The sequence below is a fragment of the Peromyscus eremicus genome, chromosome 10, assembly GCF_949786415.1.
Source record: "Peromyscus eremicus chromosome 10, PerEre_H2_v1, whole genome shotgun sequence".
NCBI lineage: Eukaryota > Metazoa > Chordata > Mammalia > Rodentia > Cricetidae > Peromyscus > Peromyscus eremicus.
In genome coordinates this window covers 8,524,999-8,550,264 of record NC_081426.1, presented here as the reverse complement: position 1 = coordinate 8,550,264, position 25,266 = coordinate 8,524,999, and the positions used below count along the sequence as shown (strand labels likewise).

Here is a 25,266-nt window from a genome sequence, read left to right as displayed (position 1 = left end):
TGAAAATACTATTCTAACTCATTGCAGACACTGGAATATTATCCATTATTTATATCTTTAAATAAACAACTGATTTGACAGTTTTTCTAGAGGACTCTTCTAAGAAAAAGGCTTGCTAACCACTGCTTATGTGAAATGTGCTGTAGTAGAAAACCACTGCCTTAGAATTTGCTGTGGGGTTTACAGCACAGCAGCTAACAATGCATTCTACTCCAGCTGTTAGAAGGATGAGAACAAGTCAGAAGGCTCATCCAGAGATACACTGTCAAATTTAAAAGGATGCTCTTAATTACTAACGCAGAGGGCTAGAACCGTTCTAAAGCAACAAAGATTTGCCCTTACATTTAAGTGCTATTCCTCACATTTTCACTTCATTATAAGGTTTTTACGTGCTGAGGAAAGTTTAAGGAATGGGTGAAGACTACCCTCCATGCAGATTTAGCATTTTGCCATTCAGTCAACTCTGAAACATGTTTGGAAGTGACCACAGGATGCAAAATTGGGCAGAAGAAATCTCAGGTGGTATGCTCAGTAGGAAAGCATGTGTCAAGCTTGTGCAAGTAACCCATCAGCAAAAGGATATTGTGGTTAAGGACCTAGCAAATGATCAGCAAGCAATACACAAGGAATCTAATGGAAAAGCTGTGTACATGTTAAAATGGCTAAGAGATACTGTATAAAATATGGCACTTAAACTTGAAAATCACGTAAAGCTATGGAAGAGATGAGCTTAGATTTTTGAAGGGGGTTATTATTAGGCAGTGTCAGTAAACCATATGGGAAGTATGGAAGCCCTTGTGCTCACAGATAAGCACTAGGGGAGCTAAGAATGAAACACACAGGGCTGTCCCTTCTAAGGGAGCAATGTATGTGTTTTATACCCGGAAGACTGGGAGCAGACATACTTCGTAGCTTGGTGACCTTTGCACTATCTGTGTGGCCAAGACCACATTGGGTCCTCCCCTAGAGGATCGATTTGTAGAACCCATCTTAATGCAAGATGTCTTGTGTAGTCAATCTTTTTTTTTTAAGACTTATTTATTTATTATGTATACAGAAGAGGGTACCAGATCTCATTATAGATGGTTGTGAGCCACCATGTGGGTGCTGGGAATTGAACTCAGGACCTCTGGAAGAGCAGTCAGTGCTCTTAACCTCTGAGCCATCTCTCCAGTCCTTGTGTAGTCAATCTTACAGAACCCATATTTATGGAAAATTTCATATATACTTTACACAGTTTCTATGTAGTCATGTCTTTTTATTATGTGCATGGGATTAAGTTATCTCCAGGAAATTTTTCATCAAATTGTGCTGTGCTTAAATATGCCTAAAATAAACTACTTGGTGTCAAGACTCCCAAAGTTTGAACCAACACCAGCTACTGAGTGATATTAAACCAGACTACTTTTTTGCCTCCCTTGGATGTTACTGTGCTGACCGTGGTGGTTGCAGAAATTTCTGCAACACCAGATATGCATTGATGTATTTATAAGATACATTTTTAGTTTTGTACATGCATGTTGTATTTTAGCTTAATTGAATGCAGTGTTCTGTTCACTTTCTTCTGAGAAAATGACAAAGGAGAAATTAACATTTTTTTCACAATCATTCACTAAAATGTCAAATCATTTCATTTGGAACATAATGTGTAAGGTAGCTATTCTGAATTATTTGAAAGCAAATTGCAGATTGAAACTTCCTAAGTACTTTCTAAGAACAAGGGTTTTGTTGTTTGGTTTTTTAGTTTTGTTTTTTGAGACAGGGTTTCTCTGTATCCCTGACTATCCTAGAGCTCCCTCTATAGACCAGGCTGCCCTCAGACTCATAGAGATCCACCTGCCTCTGCATCCCCAGTGCTGGGATTAGAGTGTGCAACCACCACCAGGCTATCAAGATGGTTTTTTTGTTAGTTTGTTTTTGTTTGTTTGTTTGTTTTGAAGGTTTCAGAAGTACTTTATTTTTTCTTCAATATGCTATATTTTAGTGAATACATGATTCTTTGACTTGGAATCACTTCTAAGTTGATTTTGATCTCTCCATTCCTTTGGGGTGACTGCCAACAGGAGACAGGTTCCATTCTATGCCAATTTGTGTTGCTGTATATGTCCATGTAGAAACACAGAAGGACTCCACTGCTAATATAGCATTTCCATATTTGTCATGGAAATCAGATGTCCGTTTCTGGTGGCTCTGCCTTGCCTCCACTTGCTGAATGCTTCGAACTTGGAGATGGCTTACTGCGTTTTTGACAAAGGGCAACATTGCGGAGAAGAAGATGGAAATGCGGTGACCACAGCACTGCCTGAGTGCAAATTCGCCCCAGCTACCCTTGCAAAGAGCCCTGAAAAACAAAATGGCTTTCAGTAGGGATCTGTTTTTGTTTTTGTTTTGTTTTGTTTTATGAAAGATATTTTCAGTGTGTGTGTGTGTGTGCGCGGGGGGGGGGGGGGGGGGGGGGGTAGTGTCCTGGGAATTGCATGGCGTCATGTTGAACACTCACTGCAGCATCCCATAACCACTGAAGACAGTGGCTCAGGAGCAAAGATGCTCCATGTCACAGATGCCATTTCTCTGGAACAGCATATAAAAGACAATCATATTCAAAGTGTATAAGAAATAATTTTTCTGCCAGGTGTGGTGCAAAGACCTTTAATTCAAAAACTCAGGAGGCAGAAGCCAGCCTGGCCTACACAGTGAGTTTCAGAACCACCAGGGCTATGAAGAGAAAGCCTGCCCCTCACCTCCACCATCTCAAAAACAAAATGTTATTTCTTTTGATGAGGTATTTCTATTTTTGTATCTTTAGAAGGAACTAAGAGATGATACTATATCCTCACACTGGATTTGTGAAGATCAAATGTGGATTGTCCTCTCAAGTACAGATTAATCCTCTCTAAATCTTATTTTGAGACAAGGTCTCTCTACATAGCCCTAGCTGTTCTGGAACTCAGTGTGTAGACGAAGCTGGCCTCAAATTCACAGAGATCTGCCTGTCTTTGCCTCCTGAGTGCTGGGATTAAAAGTGTGCGCCACTTTAGCCAGCCCTAAATCAGTTATACTTAACATGCGTTCGGATCACTGGGGAATCTTGTAGAATGCAGATTCTGAGTTAGTTGGTCTGAAGTGGGTCCAGAGATGCCAACAAATTCCAGATGATGTTGATATTGCTGGTGCCGCACTAAGGTTTTCTTAACATCTCATACCACGTCACTGCAGCTGCTCAGTTTAGGCCCTCTGCTGGATGACCATTAATGGGCCTTCAGTTTACAGCCATACTGCTGTCATAGTAAATCTAAGTCTGGTTACATCACAGTCTTTAATGGCTCCTGATGTCACCTGAGTGAAGTTACAGTATACAAGCTCTCAGTCTTTAGGCTGCTCCATTTCTCAAATGACTTTCATTAGTCTCCAGTATAACCATAGTTTATTAATGCATTGCTTAATCCTTTCAAGGAGGAAGTCAGTTGTCTTTTGAGGCTTCACATCCCTCGACTCACCCCTCTAATTGTCCAAGAGTCCTGAAGGTTTATTCAGTGCAAGAAAGTACTATGGAAGGGAAAGAAGAGCAGATCGTGGTCACAGCTGCCACCCTTGTAGTGGTGGTACGTTTGCATGGCTAGTCCATGAATGTCAGTGTCTCTTCTGATTGTGCACTCTCTTTGGGGATGCTTCCTGTTGTATCCACATGAAGAGATGGTCCCAATCCACCAGACGGGTTAATCACAGCTTACAAAAAAAACAAAAACATGGGGCTGAAGAGAAGGCTCAGTGGTTAAGAACACACTTGTTGCTCTTGCAGAGGACCTGGGTTTGTTTCCCAGCACCCACATAGTGGTTCACACCATCTATAACTCCAGTTCCAGGGAATCCAGTGCCCTCTTCTGACCTCCGTAGGTACCAGGCACGAATGTGATACACAGACATACATGCAGCCAAAACATCCATATACATAAAAATAAATTTAATAATGTATGTCAGGGCCTCTCACTTGCTTTCAAAATACGGTAAAGTCTATAAGCCTCTTCAGAGAAACCTACTCTGCACTGCCAAAGGGAATCAAGGCCGCTAATCTATGGGAGTGGAGCCCCTTCACTTTACTTCCTGAAGGCCTTGCCTCCTAGCACCATCATATGGTGTATTTGGTCCAACATATGGGTGTAATGGGAAGGTCAACATTCAGACTATCTAATGAGATTCCAAGTTCTTGGGTGCCAGAACTGCCCTCCATTTTCCTTTTTCAAAGATGATAGTTTTTCTCGAGTTTTTTTTTTCCCCTTTATTTTTCAGTACTAGGAATCAAACCTTGAAATCAGCTAAATTGGGGAGGTACTGAAGGTAGCAAATGCAAAACTGATGGAGAAACAGTAAATTTGAGAATGTGTGTCCTCTGTGTTCTTTACGGTGTAACGGGGAGTTAAAGCTTTCATTAGAAGAAGATTATCTGCATTAGCAAGAATCTCTCCCAATATTGACAAGCAAATAAAATTCTGACATCTTGGATGTTTCTTTCTCATTCAAGTATGAACCCAAATAGCATGTGCATTTTGTTTTGTTTTATTTTGGAGACATGAGTTTTTCTGTGTAGCCCTGGCTGTCCTAGAACTTGCTGTGTAGACCAGGCTGGCCTCAAACTCCGCCTCCCGAGTGTTGGGACTAAAGACATATGACACCATTCCCAGCTGCATGTTCATTGTTAATCAACTGCAACCAGAGATTGGCTATAAATATAAAATCAGCAAAACTCAATGAAAATTCTCAAAGGATGATTTTCTGTGAAGAATTTACAGTAAAGATTGTATGCATTTTGATAAGGTGTGTGCTGCAATCCTTTTGTCAGAAAATTTAAACTTACAAGAAACACACACAGCAGGTTGTTAACTATTAGCACGTGACTGGCTGACAGCCTCCAGCCATAGCACCAACAGGATCCTCCACAGCATCCCACCTGAGAGCAGGCCAATCCTTGGAAACTCATGCCAGTGATGGAGAGATCAGTGCAAACAGGGTCTGTGCGTTTCTGTTTTGTAGCAGTCTTAGTGCGGAACTCCCGAGCTGGCTGAGGTTTTCTCTAAGCTGCATGTGCTTTGAACTTCTTTCCATCCCGTTCTTCTTTTCCCTCCTAAGGTATCCAATTGTGTCTTTTCCTGAAGGTTGTCCCACTTTACCTTTCAAAGCTTTTCCCACAGTAAGTCTCTTATACTTTTAACTTTTTCAGATAGGTGCTTTCTGGAAGACATAAATTGATAGAAAAAAATTGGGCCAAGGCTCAATTTTCTAATAAAAATTAATAAACAGATAAATTTAAAAAAATGGGCCAGGGAGACAGCTCAACAGGTAAAGCAAAGCTAGCTACACAAGCCTGACTACCCGAGTTCAATCCCAGAACCCATGTAAAAAGCTGGATGTGGTCATGGGCTTGTAATACCAGCAGTCCTGTAAGGAGAGGGGAGGCAGAAATAGAATAATCCAGAAGCCAGCCTGGAGTGCACGGCACAGCAAGCAGAAATAATAGAGATCCTGCCTTGGCAAGGCGGAAGGACAACCAAACCCCCGGAAAGCTGTTCTGTGACCTCCACATTCCCACCATAGTACACACACGCACACCGCACCTGCACACACACATACATACACCATACACCTGCACATACACCACACCTGCACACACATTACACCTGCACACACACACACACCACACCTGCACACACACATACACCATACACCTGCACACACACATACAGACCACATCTGCACATACACCATACACCTGCACACACATATACACACCATACACCTGCACACACACAGGCACACACACACACACACAAATTCAAAAGTTTAAGTGACATAAAATGTTAATGATGCAGATTAAATTTAAAACCATTGGCTGGGCAGTGGTGGCACACACCTTTAATTCCAGTACTTGGGGGGCAGAGCAGATGGATTTATTTGAGTTCAAGGCTAGTCTGGTCTACAGAGTTAGTTCCAGGACAGCCAAGGCTACACAGAGAAACCCTTTCTCGAAAACAAAAAACAAAAAAAAAATTAAAACCTTTGCATAGTAGTGAATAGCACAAATTTCAGGGGAAGTCATCCAATATTAGAAAGCCATTTTAGCAAAAAATACTATGTAGGACTTTAAAAGGAACACAATGCAAGCATGAATCTTTAAAAAAAAAAGTTATGCTGAACAAAAGAAACTGAGCGTGGCTACAGATGTGCCTCAGTGACAGAGCATTTGCCTGTGGTGTGTGGTGTGTGTGCTCGGAGCCCTTGGTTTGATACACAGCACAACAACAAGAAGAAAGAAAGAAAAATGAAAAAGAAAATAATCCTGACTTTTTTTTTTAAAAGGGAGGATTTGGGCCGGGAATGGAAGGCTAATAACCTGGGGGTGGGGCACAAGGGATGGTTTGTTTGTTTGTTTGTTTGTTTGTAGATAAGGTCTCATTATGTAACTCTGGCTAACCTGGAATACACTATGTGCCCTCAAACCCACAGAGATCTGCCTGCCTCTGCCTCTGCCTCTGCCTCCCAAGTGCTGGGACTAAAGGTGTGCAACCACCATGCCTGGCTAAAGTTTTGTATCTTAATAAGGCTGTGGTTTCATGGGTATTCACTCTTGCAGAATTCATGTAACTATACATTCAAAATTATTCACTGTCCTGTGTGGTTACATTTCAACACAAAAGTGCAAAAGCAGTTCTACGATGATGCCATTTTCTTGCAGATCTACCCATTTCAAGCTCCACATTCTTTTTAGTTGTTATTAGATGTCTGCAAATTTAGAATACTGAAACTTTCCTGTTCTATGTACACACTAATGTCCTTCTTACCCATGATTTACTATTTCATTTTCCTCAAACCATTCACTTACAGGGCTTCAGTCTGTAGGTCTGTCTTGGTTTTGAATTGGCTTACACCAAATCCCATCCCAGAACTAGTTGCATGTGGCTGACAGGAAGTCACTATCCTGTCAGTTGGACGACTATGGATCTCACCCACCTCCGGCTTTTTCAGAATCAACTGGCTTTTCAGTTCCGTTGGGAGAAGCAAGCTCAGCCCAAACAGAGGAGCCGAGGAAGGTGAGGTGATGGAGACTTCACAGGTGCTGGTGCATACACGTGTGAACAAGGAAGGCGTGGTAGCATGTGCGTCAGGGACAGGTTCTGCAGAAGGTGTGCTGCATGATGCGGAACCTGCTGGAACCTTAGGGCGGGGACAGGGGCGTTAGCTGGGCTTCTGCAAGTAGAGTGTTAGATCACAGGTGGCTGAGACTTCACCGTGCCCACTGAGAGGCCATCCCAAGGGGCCTAAAGCCGATCGGGAGGTTGGTGGGGGTGAGTCAGGAGGGTGTGGTCCCTGTGGGCTCTCGCCCCCCTCAATCCTGCCCCTAGCTAGCTACAGAACCCAAGGCAAGCCACCCGGTCACTCACTGGTTGGAGCTACAGGCACTTTCCATGTCTGGCCTCTTACTGGTCAGCCGAGAGAAAAGAGGGCGGGATAACTAAGTCTTCTCCTTCTGATTGGTCAACTCGTGCTGCTTCTTGTCAACTGGAGATGAACCTCGTTCTCTGCCATGTTGGATAGCGCGCTGCAAAGCCCGTCCTTTTCTGGGGCGGTCACGCGACACCCGGTGCTTTCCTATTACGCTGTGCCCCAATATGTAAAATTCAGTAAAAACGCGCTCTATCTGCTTAAAGTTCGTGTGCCGCGAGAAGTCCTGGTTTAGCTGGTTAGACCGAAATAAAGCAAGAATAAAATAGAGAAAGGCTGAGTCCCTAGCCGGAGAGCTGGGTGTCATTCACGTGAATCTGTAACGAGACTATCATTGAGCAACTCGCTCGAGGATGACGTTTGATTTTGGCTAGCTGTGTAGCTTCAGATAGTTATCCAGAATGCCCCGTTCGTTCACCGCAGGCTTGTACCAGAAATGGAGGGCTCGGGTTTGTGACAGTGAGAAAGGACATTGCGTGTCTTTTGGTCCCTCGCACCTCCTGTAGCGTCCCTAGTAACCGAGCCCCTAGTAACCGCCCGCCCCAAGCCAGGATCTGCGAGGTCGGGGGCGGCGCCAGCTCACCCGCCCCGGGCCGGCGCGGGCGCTGAGGCTCGAGGCGGGGCGATGGCTTCCCCGCACCGGGCGGCCAGGCAGGCGGCCGCCAGTCTCCACCTGCCGGTAAATCCCACCACCGGAGCAAGGGGCGCCCAGTACGAACACGAAGACCCCTTAGAGTCCTTGGTAGCAGCGGCGTTGGCGGCAGCCGTGGAGGAGGAACAGACAGGGATGCGGCCGGCGCGGGCGTCGGTAATGTGGGAGCCGGGCCGGGGCTGAGGGGGGTCTGGGTCCTCACCGGCGTGGACCGGTGGAAACGAGGCGCGCTCTGCAGACCCTCCCCGCTCTCTGCCCCAACTAAAGGTTGCTGCAAAACTTTCTTGGAGAGCGTTTTTGTAGCTGTTTCTAGAGTGTGCAAAGAGCAGAACTTCCTATTCTACAGTGTATCTTAGGAATAAATAATTCTTTAGTTCTTTGATTTTTATTTTATTTTATTACTTTATTTTATTTTTGTTTTTACCTTGAGGAAAACTGATGTACCCATAGTTTTCAAAAGTGTGTTTTATTACTTTAAGGTTTTGGTTAGTACTGGATTTCAGCACAGTCCTTTGGAGAGCGTGCTTGAAGTTCAGTGGATAGATGCTCCACGGATATAGAGAAAGATCCAGAGAAACAAATGGGCGAAATCTCATTGTTTCCTAAAGGGGTCATAAGGGCACTATGAAGTCTTCACAAACCATTTTCAGTATAACGTCCTGGATATGTTTCCAGCAGAAGAGCACACTCTGTCCTCTGTTCTCTCCACTTTTTTTTTTTTTTTTTTTTTTTTTTTTTTTTTTTGGTTTTCTCTGTGTAGCTTTGCGCCTCTCCTGGAACTCACTTGGTAGCCCAGGCTGGCCTTGAACTCACAGAGATCCGCCTAGCTCTGCCTCCCGAGTGCTGGGACTAAAGGCGTGCGCCACCACCGCCCGGCTCTCTCCACTTTTTTATTCTTTGAGAATTTCATACAGTGTATTTTGAACAGAATCACTCCCTTCCTTCATCTGTTCTATTCATTGTCTTTGTTTGTTTACTTTTAAATTTATGTGTATGAATGTGTACCATGTGAGTTCCTGGGAGTTACAGATGGTTGTGAACCACCATGTGTGTGCCGGGAATCAAGCCCAGGTCCTCTGCAAGAGTAGTTGGTGCTCTTTACAGCTGAACCACCTCAGCGTCCTGATTTTTGTTTGTTTGTTGAGACAGGGTCTCTCTATGTAAGCCTGGCTGTCCTGGACTGACTGTGTAGCCAGGCTGGCCTCAAGCTCACAGAACTCTGCCTGCCTCTGCCTCCTGAGTCCTGGGTTTAAAGGTGTGTGCCGTGCCCAGCTTCTGTTCTCTTTGAAAGTCCAGAACATAAGCTAGCACTCTTGTGATACAAAGTACCAGGTGCACAGGCCTGTGCCTGCCCACATTGCTTTCCTAGCAGTGCTGAGGCTGCATGAAGGCTTTGTTTTGTGCTTGCTGCGTGAGTGCTGTACCAACTGAGCTACATCCTTAGCTTTTTTTTTTTTTTTTTTTTTTTTTTTTTTGGACAGGGTCTCATTTGGTCTAGGATGGCCTCAAACTTGCTATTTATGGCTGAGGATGACCTCAAACTCCTGATCCTCCTGCCTCCATCTTCCAAATACTGGGATTAAAAGTATGAGGCACCATGCCTAGCCTGCAGCAAAACTTTCCAGAGCAAACAACTTGAGGTTATCTAGAGCAAAGCAGATGGAGAGGCTGGACATGAGTGAGGTTCAGAATCCCAGCACCGGTTTAATACTTGATGAAGCTACCGTTCAACATAAGCTGTAACAGGTTACAGGAGACAGTTTGGCGGAGGGAAGTGTTTGGGTCCTGGATGGGAATTTACTCTCTATTACTTGTTGGGTGATTTTAGGACGTGACTTTATTTTCTCACCTATAAAAGGACCATACTTGTCTCTATTTTCACCTCATTCAGTTGTTAATAAGAACCAAAGGAGAGAATGAGTGTCATTTCTAAAGAGTAATTTACATAAATTAGTAGTAATTATAACACTGCCAGTTTGAATAATTCACTTGGAAATTACTTTATACTTTGGCTTGCTGTGGCAGAAGGATCCATCTTTTGTATAGTTGTAGTTATATTCCAGAGTGCCCTGTTAACTGAAGATTTATATTATAAACTGAGTTTGGGTTTCCAGGACCCAAGTAAAATCTGGTGTGTTGGCATTTGTCTGTAATTCCATTGTTGGAGGGGGAAGAGACAGGCAGGTCCCTGGTGTGGTAATATATTGTGCACCCCAATAAGACTTATCTGGGGATCAGAGGACAGAGCCAGTCACTAGATTAGACATAAGGCCAGCAGTGGTGGCACACGCCTTTAATCCTATCACTCGGGAGGCAGAGATCTGTCTGGATCCCTGTGAGTTCAAGACCACACAGGGAACAGAGCCAGGCAGTGGTGGCACACACCTTTAATCCCAGCACTTGAGATCTCATGCCTTTGCTTGGAAAGCACACACACCTTTAATCCCAGGAAGTGACATGGCTGGGTGGAGAACGGTGTATAAGGCCTGAGGAGACAGGAACTAAGCAGCAGTTCAGCTGAGACCCTCAGGGGTGAGGACTCTGAGGCTTTCAGTCTGAGGATTTATGTAAACAGGATCAGCTGAGGAGTTGGCTAGGTTTGTTCTGTTTCTCTGATCTTTCAGCTTTCACACCTATACCCAGCTCTGTTTTTTTGTTGTTGTTGTTGTTGTTTTGTTTTTTATTAATAAGACCTATTAAGGTTCGTGTTATACCCTGGAACTTGCTGAGAGCCCTCTGTCAAAAAATGAAGTGGAGAGTGAAACACACACACACACACACACACACACACACACACACAGAACCTCAACGTTTGGTAGAGACATAATAGAAGAAAGATTAAGGATCAACCACCCTGGTAGGGGGACTAGGACAAGGGCCGGGGAGATCCACATTCACTGAGAAACGTCGAGGTGGCATGTCAGTTGCTGCATCAGATCCCTAAAAATGAAGACTAGAGAACAGTTTCCCCAGAGGGGAGTTCTGTAGGTGAGGAGAAGAGCAAATGTCCCTTTGGTGGTTTTTGTTTTCCTAAAGAAATAAAAGGGTTATGAAAGCAATTCATGGGTAACAAGAGAAAGGCAAGCATAGTTGCTGGGCTAGTGGGAACCGTTTTCCAAAGGGACCCTGGGTGTTGGGCAGGCTGGGCATCTGCCACACACTGCTCGGTGTCTAATTGGTATTAGCATTTTCAAAACGGTGTCTGTTGTTTGGAAAGCTACACGTTAGTTATGGTGATAACCACTGAACATAGTCTCCTTTTCAGATACCTAATGTTAGAGCATTTAGAAGACTGAGTCAGAGTTGTGAGTTTGAGACCAGCCTAGACTATACGGAAAGTTCCAGGCCAGACTGGACAATGTTGCAAGACCTTGTCCCCCAAACAAACAAACAAATAAACAAACAAACAAATAAATCTCAAACATTAGCTGGGTACAATGGCCCGCGGCTAGAATCTCAGTACTTGGGAGGCTGAGGTGTGCATATCTCACTCAGCGTTGTAAAACTCTTTCTCCCTCCTTCTCTCCCTCTTCCTCTTCCGTCTTTTCTTCTTTTTTGAAGTCAGGGTCTCACTGTGTAGCCCTGGCTGACCTGGAACTCATAGAGACGGGCTGGGCCTCACAGAGATCCACCTATTTCTACCTCCCAAATGTTGAGATTAAAGGCACGTGCCACCATGCTTTCGCCCAAAGGATCGCATGTAGAACAGGCTGGCCTCAAAGTCACTCTGTAGCTCAAGCTGACTTTAAACTCAGGATACTTGTGTCTCTGCCTTCTGAGTGCTGGGATTATAGACAGGTGCCACCAGGCTCTGCCTTGAAAAGAAGACAAATTAGTAAGAATTCCAGAACTTCAGATAAACTCTGTAGACCACAACACAAATAATTCCTCACGGCGCTGACACTGGTACCGCCTCAGGTGCGGGAGGGTTGGCTCATCCCTAAGTGGGTCAAGCCAATCTCAGGATTAGCGTCTGACCTAGTGGCACTTACCACACGAAGAGCTTAACTATGAAGAAGGGGGAAGAGAACCGAGTGTTGCATTTGGTGCTGGGCACACTAGACAGTCCTGGGGCAGAGGACAGAGGTGAGACTCAGGTCACGAGTCACTTCCCAGCAATCCATGTCCTGGGCTGAAAACAAAGGAGCAGGAGGGTTGATTCAAACAGTTTCGCGTGTGTTAACAGTGACTGGGCATGTGCACAGCTCAGTGTCGGCACACCTGCTCGGGCCTGCCTGCCTCTGCTTCCCACACTGCTGCTTCTCCCTTTCACGGACTTCTTCCAGGCCCCGGTCACGTGCTGATTTTAGTGTAGATGACACAGGACCTTTTAAGAGATTTTCTGGAGGAATGAATGAGCCCATGGATGTTCTGTCTGAAAGCTGCTCCCTGGTGTCCTAGAGGACATATACATAGAACACACTGGCAGTTTCACAGCCCGATTTTTAGATTTTCATTTGTGTTTGGAACATGGACCTTTTTCTACATACTCAGTAAGATCAGTGTGGTCCTTTAGCAGCCTGTGCTTCTGGGCATGGGTCCGTCTTACATAAGAGAAACACCTGCTGCTTTCCTTTGGTGGAAACCTACACAGTTTTTAACCTCTACATTCTTTCTTTCCACAAATATTTACTGGACATCTCTTCTTGGCCGGGTACCTTCCTAGAGGCTGGGGACCCAGAAGAACAATGCAAACAAACCCTTGTCTTTGTGATGCTGACTCTCGAGCCAGGGCAGGCATGGATATACAGATCAGCCAGGATGAGGTAGATGGTTGGCGGTTAAATACTTCTGGAAAAATAAAGCAGAAAGGAGGACTCCCAGTGAGTCGGGAGAGTTGTCATTTCAAAGAGGAGAGCCAATGAAGACTCTTTTGAGGTGGTGGTTAAGTGGAGAAGGAGTATGTATGCTGTGAAGACTTCTGGAGCATGAGCATTTTGAGAGAGGAAGCAAATGCAGGGCCTCATCCCCACTCCTTTAGGTCTATTTTTATTTATGTGAGGTGGTTGTCTATGTGGGTCTGTAAGAATGTATGCCGTGCGTGTAGTTCCCAGGGAGGCCAGAGGAGGGCGCTTGATCCCCTAGAACTGGGGTTATGAATTGTTATGAGCCACCATGTATATGCTGGGAACTGAACCTGGGTCCTCTGCAAAAGCAGCAAACCAATTCTCCTAAGTGACTTGTGTGACATACATTAATAGTTCTTTGGTCCTATGAGTTGTTGATAACAAGTTTCTACATATTAGTTCTATTGAGAAAACATTGTCTTCTTTCATTTGTTTTCTTGAAGTTATCCCAAGTGGAACAACACCAACCTCTCAAACACTTAAAAAAAAAAAAGGCAACAAACCCTGGGGCTAGATGGAGGGCTGCTCAGTGGTTAGAGCATCTGGTGCTCTTGCAGGGGACTGGGATTTGGTTGCCAGCACCCACCCACACCCAGCAACTCACAACCACCTGTGACTCCAGCTCCAGGGGATTGAACACCCACTTCTGGACTCCGTGGGCACCTGCCCTCACCCATGCACGCATGTATGCACATAATTTAAAAAATATGTACATCTGTCTGTCCATCCATCTATCCATCCATCACCTCCTTTTCCGTTGTGCCTGGTACATGCTCGGCAGATACTTTCCAGCTGGACACTTCTTATTTATAATGGACTCTGCTGAATTTTCCCATCTGAAAGACTAAACAGACTTATTTTGTGAGATCGTATCATTATGAGTCTAATTTGGGAACATATTTTGTTTCATTCTGAGCCTTTTCTAGGTGGCAGGCTAAATTTAAAACCATGGTTAGCAGCCCATTTTGCATAGTATCATATATAATCTCAATTTTCTCAACTGAGAATATTAAAAATTGTATTTATGAAGAAAATGAGGGGCTTGGGGCTGTATTATGTGTGTGTGTGTTCAGGTGCACATGATGTGTGTGTGCACAGAGGCAGAGGACAGCCTCTAGTGGTGGTCTTCAGTGGTTGGTTGTGGCGGTGGTGTTTGAGAAAGGGTCTCCCACTGGAATGTGGGGCTCACTGATGAGGCTTCAGGGATCCTCCTGTCTCCACCTCCCCGGTGCTAGGGTTACAAACATGTGTCGCCAAGCCTGGGGAATTGAACTCAGCTTCTCACGCCTTCCTGGCAAGCACTTGACCACCTACACTGTTTCTCCAGCTCTAGAAAGTGTGGCTTTTATCTCTTTAATGAATCGGCTCAAAAGAACTGAAAGGTGGGCAAAAGGAGTGGGAGAAAGTCTGGTCAAGAGCTCCAGTCCTGACTTGTATGTGGAGTGTCTTCAACATACAAGTGTACATGCAGCATTCCTCCACGCTCTCTTCTCGAGCCCAAAGTGTCTGTCACCCATGGGCGTTCCTCTTCTTGCTGCCCACAGCAGTGACTGTGAAACTCTCTTTGCCCTGTGTCCTTTTCCCCTCCAAGATCTTCCCAGCCTGGGTCCTTGGAGAGCCACTGAGAACTTTGTCCCTGGGCCCCATTCCCTGGCCTCTCTCCACTGCACGCCCTCGGAGCCACGAGGCAGGAGCCCCTCCAGAGCTGGACAGGGTCCAGGCAGCGGCTTCTCCTCAGCAAAAATGCACAACTCAGAAGAAGCAGCTTGTAGAAATCCTTGTAGCCGTGTTCACATCTGTCTTCTGCACTGTTAAGTGTCCTGACGTGTTGGTTATCTAGGACTCTAACCATTATACAATGGAATGAAAGCCAGGCATGGTGGAACGTGCCTTTAATCCCAGGGCCAGGCTGTTAGATCACTATTTCACAGCGAACTTGGTGTACATAGGGGGTGTGAGGCCAGTGTAGGCTACACAGTGGGACCTCTGTAAGAACCAGCATTTGGATCAGCATCAATTAGTTTCGTCATTTCAAATAGCGCATAATGGGTTTTACCTCCCATCAGGCTGGTGGTAACAGCTTTCCTAGGGAGAATGAAGGTGTGACACTCCAGGACATCATGGACTTTTCTGAGATTTACCACTCTAATGAAGAGTATTTCAGGAAACTACGAGAGCTGAAAGCTGCCCATGCAGAAACCATGGCAAAATTAGAGAAAATGTACCAGGACAAGCTAAATATAAAAGACATCCGGCCAGTGATCATCAGGGAAGATTCTTCTAGTGTCTCCTCTGGGTAAGTTTGTGTCCGGTGTCATCTTTGGACTGACCTAAGAGAAATCCTTAGACTAAGTGTGGAACAAAGTATCCCAGAGTATTTGCTCCTAAATATCAGGTCCTCAGCAGCACAGCGAGAGCCTGTCTAACAAGCATTAAGGGTTTGATCCCCAGAATTGTCTGGGGAAAAATTGAACTTAAGTGTGACACTTTTGTTGAAAATACTTTCCTGCCTCCCACCAGCAACTGAGCATGACCAGCTGCTCCTGTTTCTGAGACACTGGAGTGTCATGTCATACTGCGACCTCTTGGGGGTGTCAGATCCCAGACAGGCCTGGCACACGGGAGATGCACAGACAGCTGACCAACTGGACTAGGTAAAGGGTCAGCTTAGAGTTTCAAAAGAAGCAAGTTCACAGTAGAAATGAGCCTTGAAACTAAACTGATTTAAAAAAACAAAAAAACAGGATCCAAAAACTTGTATCGTTAATGACCCCATGTTAACCCATTTTTAAAATTAAACTTAATTTTCATGATTTTAAATATGCCTTTAACCCCAGCACTCGGGGGCCAGAGACAGGTGGATCTCTGAGAGTTCGAGGCCAGCCTGTCTACAGAGTGAGTTTCAGGACAGCCAGGGCTGTATCTCAAACAACAACAAAAAGCCTAGCTCAAGCAAGCATGGCTGCTTACAACTGTAATTCCAGCATCTGGGAGGTGGAGGTCGGAGGGGTGGGAGTTCAAGGTTACCCTTGGCCACACTGCAAGTTTGAGACCAGCCTGGGCTCTATGAGACCCTGTCTCAGAGAGAGAGAGAAAGAGACAGAGACAGAGAGAGAGAGACAGAGACAGAGAGAGAGACACAGAGAGAGACACAGAGAGAGACACAGAGAGAGAGACACAGAGAGAGACAGACAGAGAGAGAGAGACAGAGACAGAGAGAGACAGAGAGAGAGACAGAGAGAGAGACAGAGAGACAGAGACAGAGAGAGAGGCACGATGGCTCATGCTTATAATTCTCAGCACTTGTGAGGCTGAGGCAGGAGGACTACTGAGAGTTTGAGTCATCCTGGAACATGGTAAGTTCTAAGCCATCCTGGACTACATAGTATAAGATCATGTTTCAAAAATTAAAGAAAGAATGTATAAGCAAAATGGCCCAGCCTAAATATTTTGATACATATCCGTAAGCAGGAAAACAAAGATGAAGGAGCAGGAGAGATGGCTCAGCAGTTAAGAGCACTGGCTGCTCTTCCAGAGGACCCAGGTTCAATTCCCGGCACTGACATGACAGCTCACAAGTCTCCATGGGCACCAAGCACACATGTGGTTTAGACATACATGCAGGCAAACACATTAAATTACAATAAAAACAAACAAACATATGGCCGCCAAATGACCCTCAGAACAAGAGGTAACTTAGTAAACTGATAAACCATTAAACATTTTGAATAGAATCCCACCTCTTTATATCATTAATACTAGGAAGGACCTAGTCTGTGCATCTCCCGTGTGCCAGGCCTGTCTGGGATCTGACACCCCCAAGAGGTCGCAGTATGACATGACACTCCAGTGTCTCAGAAACAGGAGCAGCTGGTCATGCTCAGTTGCTGGTGGGAGGCAGGAAAGTATTTTCAACGAAAGTGTCACACTTAAGTTCAATTTTTTCCCCCAGACAATTCTGGGGATCAAACCCTTAATGCTTGTTAGACAGGCTCTCGCTGTGCTGCTGAGGCTGGCCTTGAACTCCTTATCCTTCTGATCTTGGCCTCCATTAGCGTGCCCTAGCATGTCCAAATAAGTTCAGACTTGGAGGAGGGACAGGAATAGCAGGACAGGAAGCAAGGAGTAGGCTTCAGGGCGGCAGCAGACGTGTGTCCACAGGCGTGTGGGAAAATCCGTGTGAGAGGACTCTAAGGATGGTGACATGTGTGTGTGTGTGTGTGTGTGTGTGTGTGTGTGTGTGTGACCACAGGGTGAGCAGGGCCAGTCCTGACTGACTGCTAGTCCAGACTTTAGAGCAAAGAGGAGTGTTCCAGGTAGGAGGGACGTGCATGCTCAGACGTATTCAGGATGGTGACTCTGAGGAGCACGAGGAGCAGCTGACGTCCCAGGTTCCTTCTCTGCAAAGTGGGAGAGTTGATTAGGTAACTGATAGTCCCCTCTCAGCTCTGCTCTAAACAAAAGGATAGTTTTCACTGTCCATGTACAGCCACTGTCTTCTCTCTTCATCTTAGAAAATCTGTGGTTACCTAAATCCTAACATTTGGCCCTATAAAATTGAAAGTGTGCCCTAATTATTATTCTTCCTTAGTTCTGCATCGGAAAAGGACTGCCCTCACCCTGTCTTGTTAGTGACATCGTTTTCAGAGCCTGAGGTAGGCCGGTCACCCTCCTTGTCCAGCACTTCTGACGAGGAGCTGCCCAACCTGGAGACAGAGGCTCCCAGGGGAAGCAGATTGACGTCCTATGCCAAGGAGCTCATCAACAACATGTGGACTGGCTTTTCTGTAGAAGATTATATTCAGCACGACTCTGACTTCCAAACAGCTAAGAAGACAAGGAAGAAACCCAAAACCTGGGTGCCCACCATTACAGTGCCCGTGCCCTTTCAAATGACGCTCAGGGAGCAGAAGAGGAGGGAGGAGGCCCAGAAGGCCCGAGCGGATCTGGAAAGGGACGACGACGACGAAGACGACGTGGAGTGCAAGAGGAAATTCCGAGCCAATCCTGTGCCCCCCTGCCTGTTCCTCCCCCTGTATGAGGATCTGGTCAGGCAGAAGGAAGAGCAACGGAGGACCGCCAGGGAGAGGAACAAAGCCGCACTCCTGGCCTCCCAGAGGCCGTTCAAGTTCATTGCCAGGGAGGAGCAGAAGCAGGCAGTCCGTGAGAAGCAGCTGAGAGACCTTTTTAAGTCTAAGAGGAAAACAAAGCGCTTTAAAGCCAGACCCATGCCTCATTTTATTTACAGGTCGGCTTCCAATGACAAGTCGAAGGAAGAAGAGCTCTTTAGGAACATCAGGATGCAGCTAAGAGCCCAAGAACTGCTGCAGAATCCATCCTGGCCCTATAGGCCAGCTGGCAGACCTTTCAGGGACCCCAGGAGTCCTGGAAAGCCACGGGGTAAACACAGGTGTAGGTGCCTGAGCCCTGATAATGGAGACTTTGCTGAGAACCGACGGCAGGAGCCCTCCTCAGAACACTGCTTCCTGAACCCCTCCACTCTTTATAAACAGTGTGGTCTTCAGGAATCCCCGTGTGACTCTGCTAAAAGACAGAAAGTCTTGGCAGACATGAGAGCAGTCGAAGAACATCTGAAAGAAACATGCTGGCCTTATCTGTCTCCAAGGCGGATGTCCCCAGTCAGAAGTCCGTGTGCAAAGCCCAGGCCTGGTCTGTGGAGCCCTCCAATGCCTACCCTGTCTTCCCGAGGGCGGGAACAAGCCATCAGGTAAGGCCCTGGGATGGGCACTGCCTGGCATGTGGTCGCTGTACTGGCACATGCAGCCCTGTGGGTTTTAGCTTGGTAAATCTGAAATTACTAACTTCTCGGTAAGGTATAGTACTGTATGGCAGAGGATCGTTTGGTAGGAATGCTCTTCTCAGAGAGGAATGTGATTCTGTTTCCCTGGAATAGACGAGTTACATCATCAGCGTTACTTGCGTTTCCAGTTCCACAAGTCAGATTTTGGTCAAAAGATGGCCTTTTTTTCAGCTTTTGAATTATTCCATGTTAAATCTTTGCTGGACAACTTTCTTCTTGGCTTAAGTGAATTAAGCCTTAGTTTGTTGCCCTCAGGAAATCACTTGAGGAAAAGAAAATGTTGGAAGAAGAGAGAAATCGGATCCTAACTAAACAGAAGCAAAGAATGAAAGAATTGCAGAAGCTCTTGGCAACCCGAGTTAAAGCTTATGACTCACATCAGGGCTTAGCCCAGATGTCTAAATCCAGAGTAAACCATCTCAGGTATCACGGGAGAGTCCTGAAACTCGAATGCTGGTGTCCAAACTTGGTTCTTTTCCTTTCTTTCCTTTTCTTTTCCTTTCTTTTCTTTTCTTTTTTAACCAGCAAATGCCTAGATATGAAAATGGTGTGGCATCTTGAGTAATCAAAGATTATTTAAATTTATGGATTTAAATAATCTTTGACTGTTTGTACTCAACTTCTACATACATATATGCACACATACACATGATGAGAATCAGTGTATACACTCACCTCTGTAGCAAGAACCATGAGACTGTGTGGAACAAATAATTTCTGCTATGGCCATAGTTAATAGCTATGTTTTAAATACTAGCATAAAACCTTTTTCTTTATGTGTGTGTTATTTATATATTACACAATTTTTGGCATCTATACATACATATATACATATATACACATATGTATGTGGTGCTGGGGATATGTGGATCTCACCTAGGACCTCATACATGCCAGCGAAGCACAGACTGTACAACTGAGCTAGCCTTATTTGCATTGCTTGTGATTGTACAATGCATCACTGAAAAAATCTCCAGCACTGAGCTGCATCCCAGCCGAGAGTATTTTTTCAATTAAATAAGTCAAGGAGTTCTGTTTTAAGTCTGTACAAAATCCAATGGCTAGAGTGAGTGCATTGTAGGTACACACTGCACCTTGTGACTGTTTCCCTGTGACAAGTAACAGCAGCTGCAGAATACTAGAATTCTCTAGAGCAGAGTTGAAAACCAAGGTTGCAAACACTGCACATATGAATAGTCATGTGTAAGCAAGAAAATCTCTTCCAAAGTTGGGTAAGTAATATGATTTACTAACCATTCATCTGACTTATAAGAACCAAATACATATATTTGCTTTTAATTACAGTGAGTATTCCTTTACAGTGTAGCATTAGTCCACTGATAGATACTAGTTTGATGAACTTGAGCCAAAATTTCCTTAGGAATACAGTGTTTACCTATAAAAGTTAATAATTTGCTAAGTATGAGTAAGCATAACTATTGTAAAGTATAATTATTTTCTGTACCATGAAACTTTCTTGTCTTGGTTGCTTTTTAGTATATCTTACATAGAGAAAAACAGTGCAGTTGAATTCACTGTGGGATCTAGTCCAAAGAATAAGTACAGTGATATTCGTGCAATGTTGCTGCTGACCTTTAGGTGGTCTCACTTAGAGGGGCAAGAAAAGCAGGGTCTTGACTTGAAAGAATTTTTTTTAAAGATGTCTGATTTGGACCAGATATTCTTGGTTTTGCATACTTATAAATAAAACATGTTTTGGACCAGTTTTTTTAATACCTTATGCCTTGAAGACTTTTGAAATGCCCAGACTGTCCCCAGGGCAGTACAATATGTGCTCTCATAATTTGGGGTTTTTATTCTGGATTTATGAGAATCTTACCAGTCTAGGAAAGGAACCAAACTGAACTGTGTGCTCTGAATTTCTGATTTGTCTTCTGAAGTAAATGTCCTAATGCAGCTTCCGTAGCCGACCTTTTAAAATGCCATTCCCTTGATCTGATTCTAGAGAGAGTGAAAAGGCAAGGATGAAAGAGTATCGACAAGAACTGGAAGAACGAGATGAGAAACTTCAGAAGAGGCCGATGCTGTTTGAAAGAGTTGCCCAGGTTGTGTTTGTCGGCATCTAGAGCCGTTCCCACCTTCTGTTTCTCAGTGCCTCTGGCCTCCAAGCTTGTCCTTTGTCTTTCTTATGTGTCCTGTTAGTACATGAGACATGCTGTTTCTGGGGCAGCTTTATCCAGTTCACCACGGAGGTAATTTTGCTTAAGATCTGATGAGGCTCATAGCTCAATAAAGAACATTCCATTAACCCAGTGTGCCTCAAGACATTCCTGCCACGGTCTGCTTCTAGTGCCTGGCCTTTTTTGTTTTGGTTTGTTTTTGTTTTTTTGAGACAGGTTTTCTCTGTGTAGCCCTTGCTGTCCTGGATCTCATGCTGTAGGTCAGGCTGGCCTCAAACTCACAGAGATCCTCCTGCCTCCGCCTCCCACTGGGGTTAAAGGTGAGTGCCACCATGCCCAGCTAGTGCCTGTTCTTTTTAATCAGCATGGTTCTGCTCTTCTGGTGAGGCTTCGAGATATTGGTGGGAGATTTTTGATGAATTAAACCATTTGGTTTGAGACCAGTGTGTGCAATATAGTGAGACCCTGTCTCTTAAAGGCATTTTACATTTGATGTTTATTTATTTAAATTATTTCATTTTATGGGTGTGAGTGTTTTGCCTGCATGTCTGTGCACCATGTGCATGCATTGCCTGCAGAGATCAAAGGGCATTAGATCCCTGGAACTGGAGTTGTGAGCCACCATATGACTACTGGGGACTGAACCCAGGGCCTCTGTAAGAATAAGTGCTCTTACCACTAAGCCATCCCTCCAGGCCTAAAAGCATTAAAAACCAAAGAGCAGATCTTTTTCTGTTCCCCGTGCTGTCAAAATGGGTGTGAGTTAGTACACCTTGACAACAGTGCAGTTGTCTGTTCCTGTGAATTCCGTTCATTCCCGTTTTCAGTGAAGGTCTCAGGGGTCTTGTCGTTAACTTCCCCAAGATTACCTCTGGAAGTGGGGGAATCATGTAACTCAAGTCCAAAGAAGGTAACTAATCAGGTTTATAGTTAGCAAATGGTAAACTAGGGTCAGAACCTAGTTGATCTGCTTCCGTTAACCCCTCCTCCCAAAGGATGAACTTCCAGGTCACAGCACAATGGTAAAGTCCCCTGCACGTCTTGCTAGCCTTTATTGATCCCACGCATCTCAGGCCTCAAACTCCTGCAAAGCCAAGGTGAACTTGAACTTCTAACTCCTGCCTCTACCTCCTGAGTGCTGGAATTACAGGTGTGTGCCACCACAGCTGATCTTATGTGGTGCCAGGGATCAGACTCAGCCTCAGAGCCTGAGGCTGGCAGGGCAAACAGTCCACCTCAGCTACGCCCCCAGCCTCCCCTCCCCCCCCTTAGCCTCTTTAGCCTGTTTCCCACTGACTCTCCTAAGCTCTCACTTCCTGTTTGTACCCTTCACCCTTGGCTCTGCCGGACCGATAGAGACAACCCGCTTTTTCTCTGTGTAGTCCTGGCTGTCCTAGAACTCCCTCTGTAGACCAGGCTGGCCTCACACTCACAGAGATCCACCTGTCTCTGTCTCCCGAGTGCTGCAGTTAAAGGTGTGTGTCGCCACCACTCAGCCATAGTTCTCAGCGTTTATATGCCATGACATCAGACCATCAGAGATCAGATCAATACTGCTCTCTGAGCAGCTGTGGTGTCGTTTTCTCGGGCGTTGATGGACGCTGTCTCACACTCTGCGTATGGGGTGCTATCGGTCCACTGGAACTGGGCTGTTCCTCGTGACCCTTGTTTTAGGTGGAGGTTCAGAGGGAATTCTTGGCCCCTGTCTCCTGTAAGATCCACTCGGAGGAACTAAGATTGGACTGAAGCCAACGGAAGCCAACGACCCAAGCACCTAGTCACCATGTAGCTGCTTGAAGCCTGTGGGCTCAGGGCTGATTCTCAGCTTGTGAAGACTATGCCTTGGTTTTTGCAGACAGGCTCTGGCTGTGTAGGCCTCTCTGGTGGCCAGGCCGTGCGCTTCACCTGCCATGTGCTGGGATTGAAGGCTTTTCTTTTTAGGTTTGCGTATTTTGTTCATTGGTTTGGTTTTTCTGTGGTACTAGAGATTTAAGCCAGAGCTCCAAGCATGCCTCTATAAGCGCTCCACCACTGAGCTGATACCCCTATCCCTCAATTAGCTACAACTGTGAAAGGGTCCTTACAATTCCTGTGAACCTCCAAGAAGTGTCATTCAAGAGACTTGACTTCAGTTCTAAACATTCCTTTTTTCTTCCATAAAGTAGAGATAACAGTATTGTTGGTTTTATCTTTGATGGTCTGATGTCATGGCATATAAAGACTGAGAACTACTCTGAGGTGCAGACACTGCCGTGTGCTCCTGCATTCCGATCTGAAGCAGACACAAGACCTTTGTGTTTAGACAGGTCATGCTCTATACCCCTGCTGGCTGGTCTGGAACTCATTATGTAGCCCAGGCTAGCCTGAAATTGTGTCAATCCTCTTCCAGCCTCTGCCTCCTGAGTAGTGGGGTTGTATGCATGTGACTCATTATTCTCTTTCCTTATTGATCTTTTCCAAGGGGTATCTTTATGCAATCTTAAAAGTCGACCACAGTGTGACAAGTCATTACAGGTCAGCGCTCAGCCACCTCCTCTAGAGGTCACCGTCTCTAACTTGGGATCAGCATTGCCTTGTTTTCAGTTTTTCCTGTTTTTGGACTTACGGTAACTGAGTCTACTAGATATATTCTTCTGTGTTCTTCTGAGCGTTCCTTTTGCTCAGTGTTACATTAGTAAATTATCTGCCATGCCGTGTTGTGGCTGTTAACTACTTTATTCATTTTCGTTGATTCATTTTTCTACTTGTGACCGTAGTATAGTTTACCCATCCAGATGTTGACAGGCTTTGGGCTGCTCGCAGTGTTCGGTTACTACAGACAATACTGCCTTGAGCATTCTTGTACCTGTCCTCTGGGTACATATGTGAGTCTCTCTTGGTTCATGCCTAAACATGTCTGTCATAGAAGAAGCATATTTCAGTCACTGAGACTGTAGATCTTAGTTTTCACTGATGCCTTTAAATCCATACATCTTAGTAGAACTTTCTAGCTTTTGCTCCTATCTAAAAAGGTTTGTCTCTCCTGTAGAGAAATGCAAGATTGGCAGCAGAAAAGCATTATTCTGACACCCTAAAAGCACTAGGCCTGTCTGAGGAGTTTGTTACAGAGAAAGGCCAAGGTGGAAACGTGTCTGAGAACATCACCAGGCCAGAGCCGAGAAGCCACACATCGGATAAAGAAAGGTAGCGTGTGCAGGGAAGCATGTTCTGCCCTTCCCTGTTGTTTTCAAATCTTTTACTTAACGGAGTGTGTGTGAACCATTGTAAAATACACTAATAGTTTACCATGTTTGACACAATATAAATGTTACACAGTGATAAAGCATTTTGTTCTTACAGTAAGCTTATGTTTCTGACATACATATATGGCCTGCTTTCCATTGAAATAGAAGGAGGCACTAGCCGGTGGCGCACATCTTTAATCTCAGCACTGGGGAAGTAGAGGCAGGTGGATCTCTGTGAGTTAGTAGCCAGCCTGGTTTACAGAGCTAGTTCCAGGACAGCCAGGGCTACACAGAGAAATCCTGTCTCAAGAAACCATAAAAGAAAGAAAGAAATATAAGGAGTCAAGTTTCAAGATAAGTTGGTTGTCAGGGATATTGATTTCCCATTGGTGCTTCCCTGGTTCTCCTGGGAGCTGTCGGAGCCTGTAGACTGGAGGAGCACCACCTACATGAAGGCATGGTCACACAGGGCTGTGTGCCTCTGAAACCAGCGCATTTTTCCTGTGATAGATTGATAACGTTTCTTTCTTTAGCTCTTATGAAGAAGAAAGAGAGAATGAGGAAGAAAGCTCTTTTCTTGATGTCAACATCCAGGATTCTCGCAAGGAAAGCATGGGAGATGTTAAAGAAAGCAGAGAAGAAAATTCTGAAGAGTGAACCTGAGTCAAAGGCTTCCGCTCACGGAGCCCTTCCTTCCGCACGCAGCCTCAGGACCTCAGCCCCGCACCGTGCTGCCCTGAACACATGTGGGGACAGCTCCCACGCATGCAGAGCCAAGGCGTCCTGTCTGGAAAAGGCTGTGTCCACACAACGGCTGATTTGATTGCTAGATTACAGCTTTGCTGTCTGCAGTTTTGAAATTGCTATGTATGCTGTTTGTGATTATGATTATATTTTATTTTCAAAGTGTTTGAGGGTTGGAGAACTGCAGCTGTCACAAATGGGTTAGTTATGGAAATGTACATTTATATTTGGTAGGGAAAAGAGCTTGGTATTGAGAGAACTATTAGCTTTTGAAGATCTATTTTTAAATTTACTAGGTATTTTCAATTTTTTCAAATAATATACAGAAAAAATAGGTACTTAG

General features: G+C 45.1%; 1 protein-coding gene and 1 pseudogene across 5 annotated transcripts; one reads left to right on the top strand and one right to left on the bottom strand.

The window, feature by feature from the left end:
* Positions 1 to 1,973: 1,973 nt before the first annotated feature.
* LOC131920843 (cytochrome c oxidase subunit 7B, mitochondrial-like) lies at positions 1,974 to 2,363 on the bottom strand (annotated as a pseudogene).
* A 5,653-nt stretch (positions 2,364 to 8,016) lies between these two features.
* Positions 8,017 to 24,920, top strand: Fam161a (FAM161 centrosomal protein A). Of its 5 annotated transcripts, none has more exons than XM_059275333.1 (7): positions 8,017 to 8,173; positions 15,060 to 15,289; positions 17,585 to 18,721; positions 19,070 to 19,237; positions 20,781 to 20,880; positions 23,984 to 24,138; positions 24,713 to 24,920. In XM_059275333.1, the coding sequence occupies exons 1-7, from the start codon at positions 8,120 to 8,122 to the stop codon at positions 24,834 to 24,836; spliced, it is 1,968 nt and encodes a 655-aa protein (XP_059131316.1). In that variant the 5' UTR covers positions 8,017 to 8,119; the 3' UTR covers positions 24,837 to 24,920. The 5 variants fall into 5 exon arrangements, 4 of the variants coding, with proteins under 4 accessions (XP_059131316.1, XP_059131315.1, XP_059131317.1 ...); XM_059275332.1 differs by having other exon boundaries at positions 8,017 to 8,302; XR_009381785.1 differs by lacking the exon at positions 24,713 to 24,920 and having other exon boundaries at positions 8,017 to 8,302; positions 20,781 to 21,027; positions 23,984 to 24,077.
* The last annotated feature ends 346 nt before the right edge of the window (positions 24,921 to 25,266 follow it).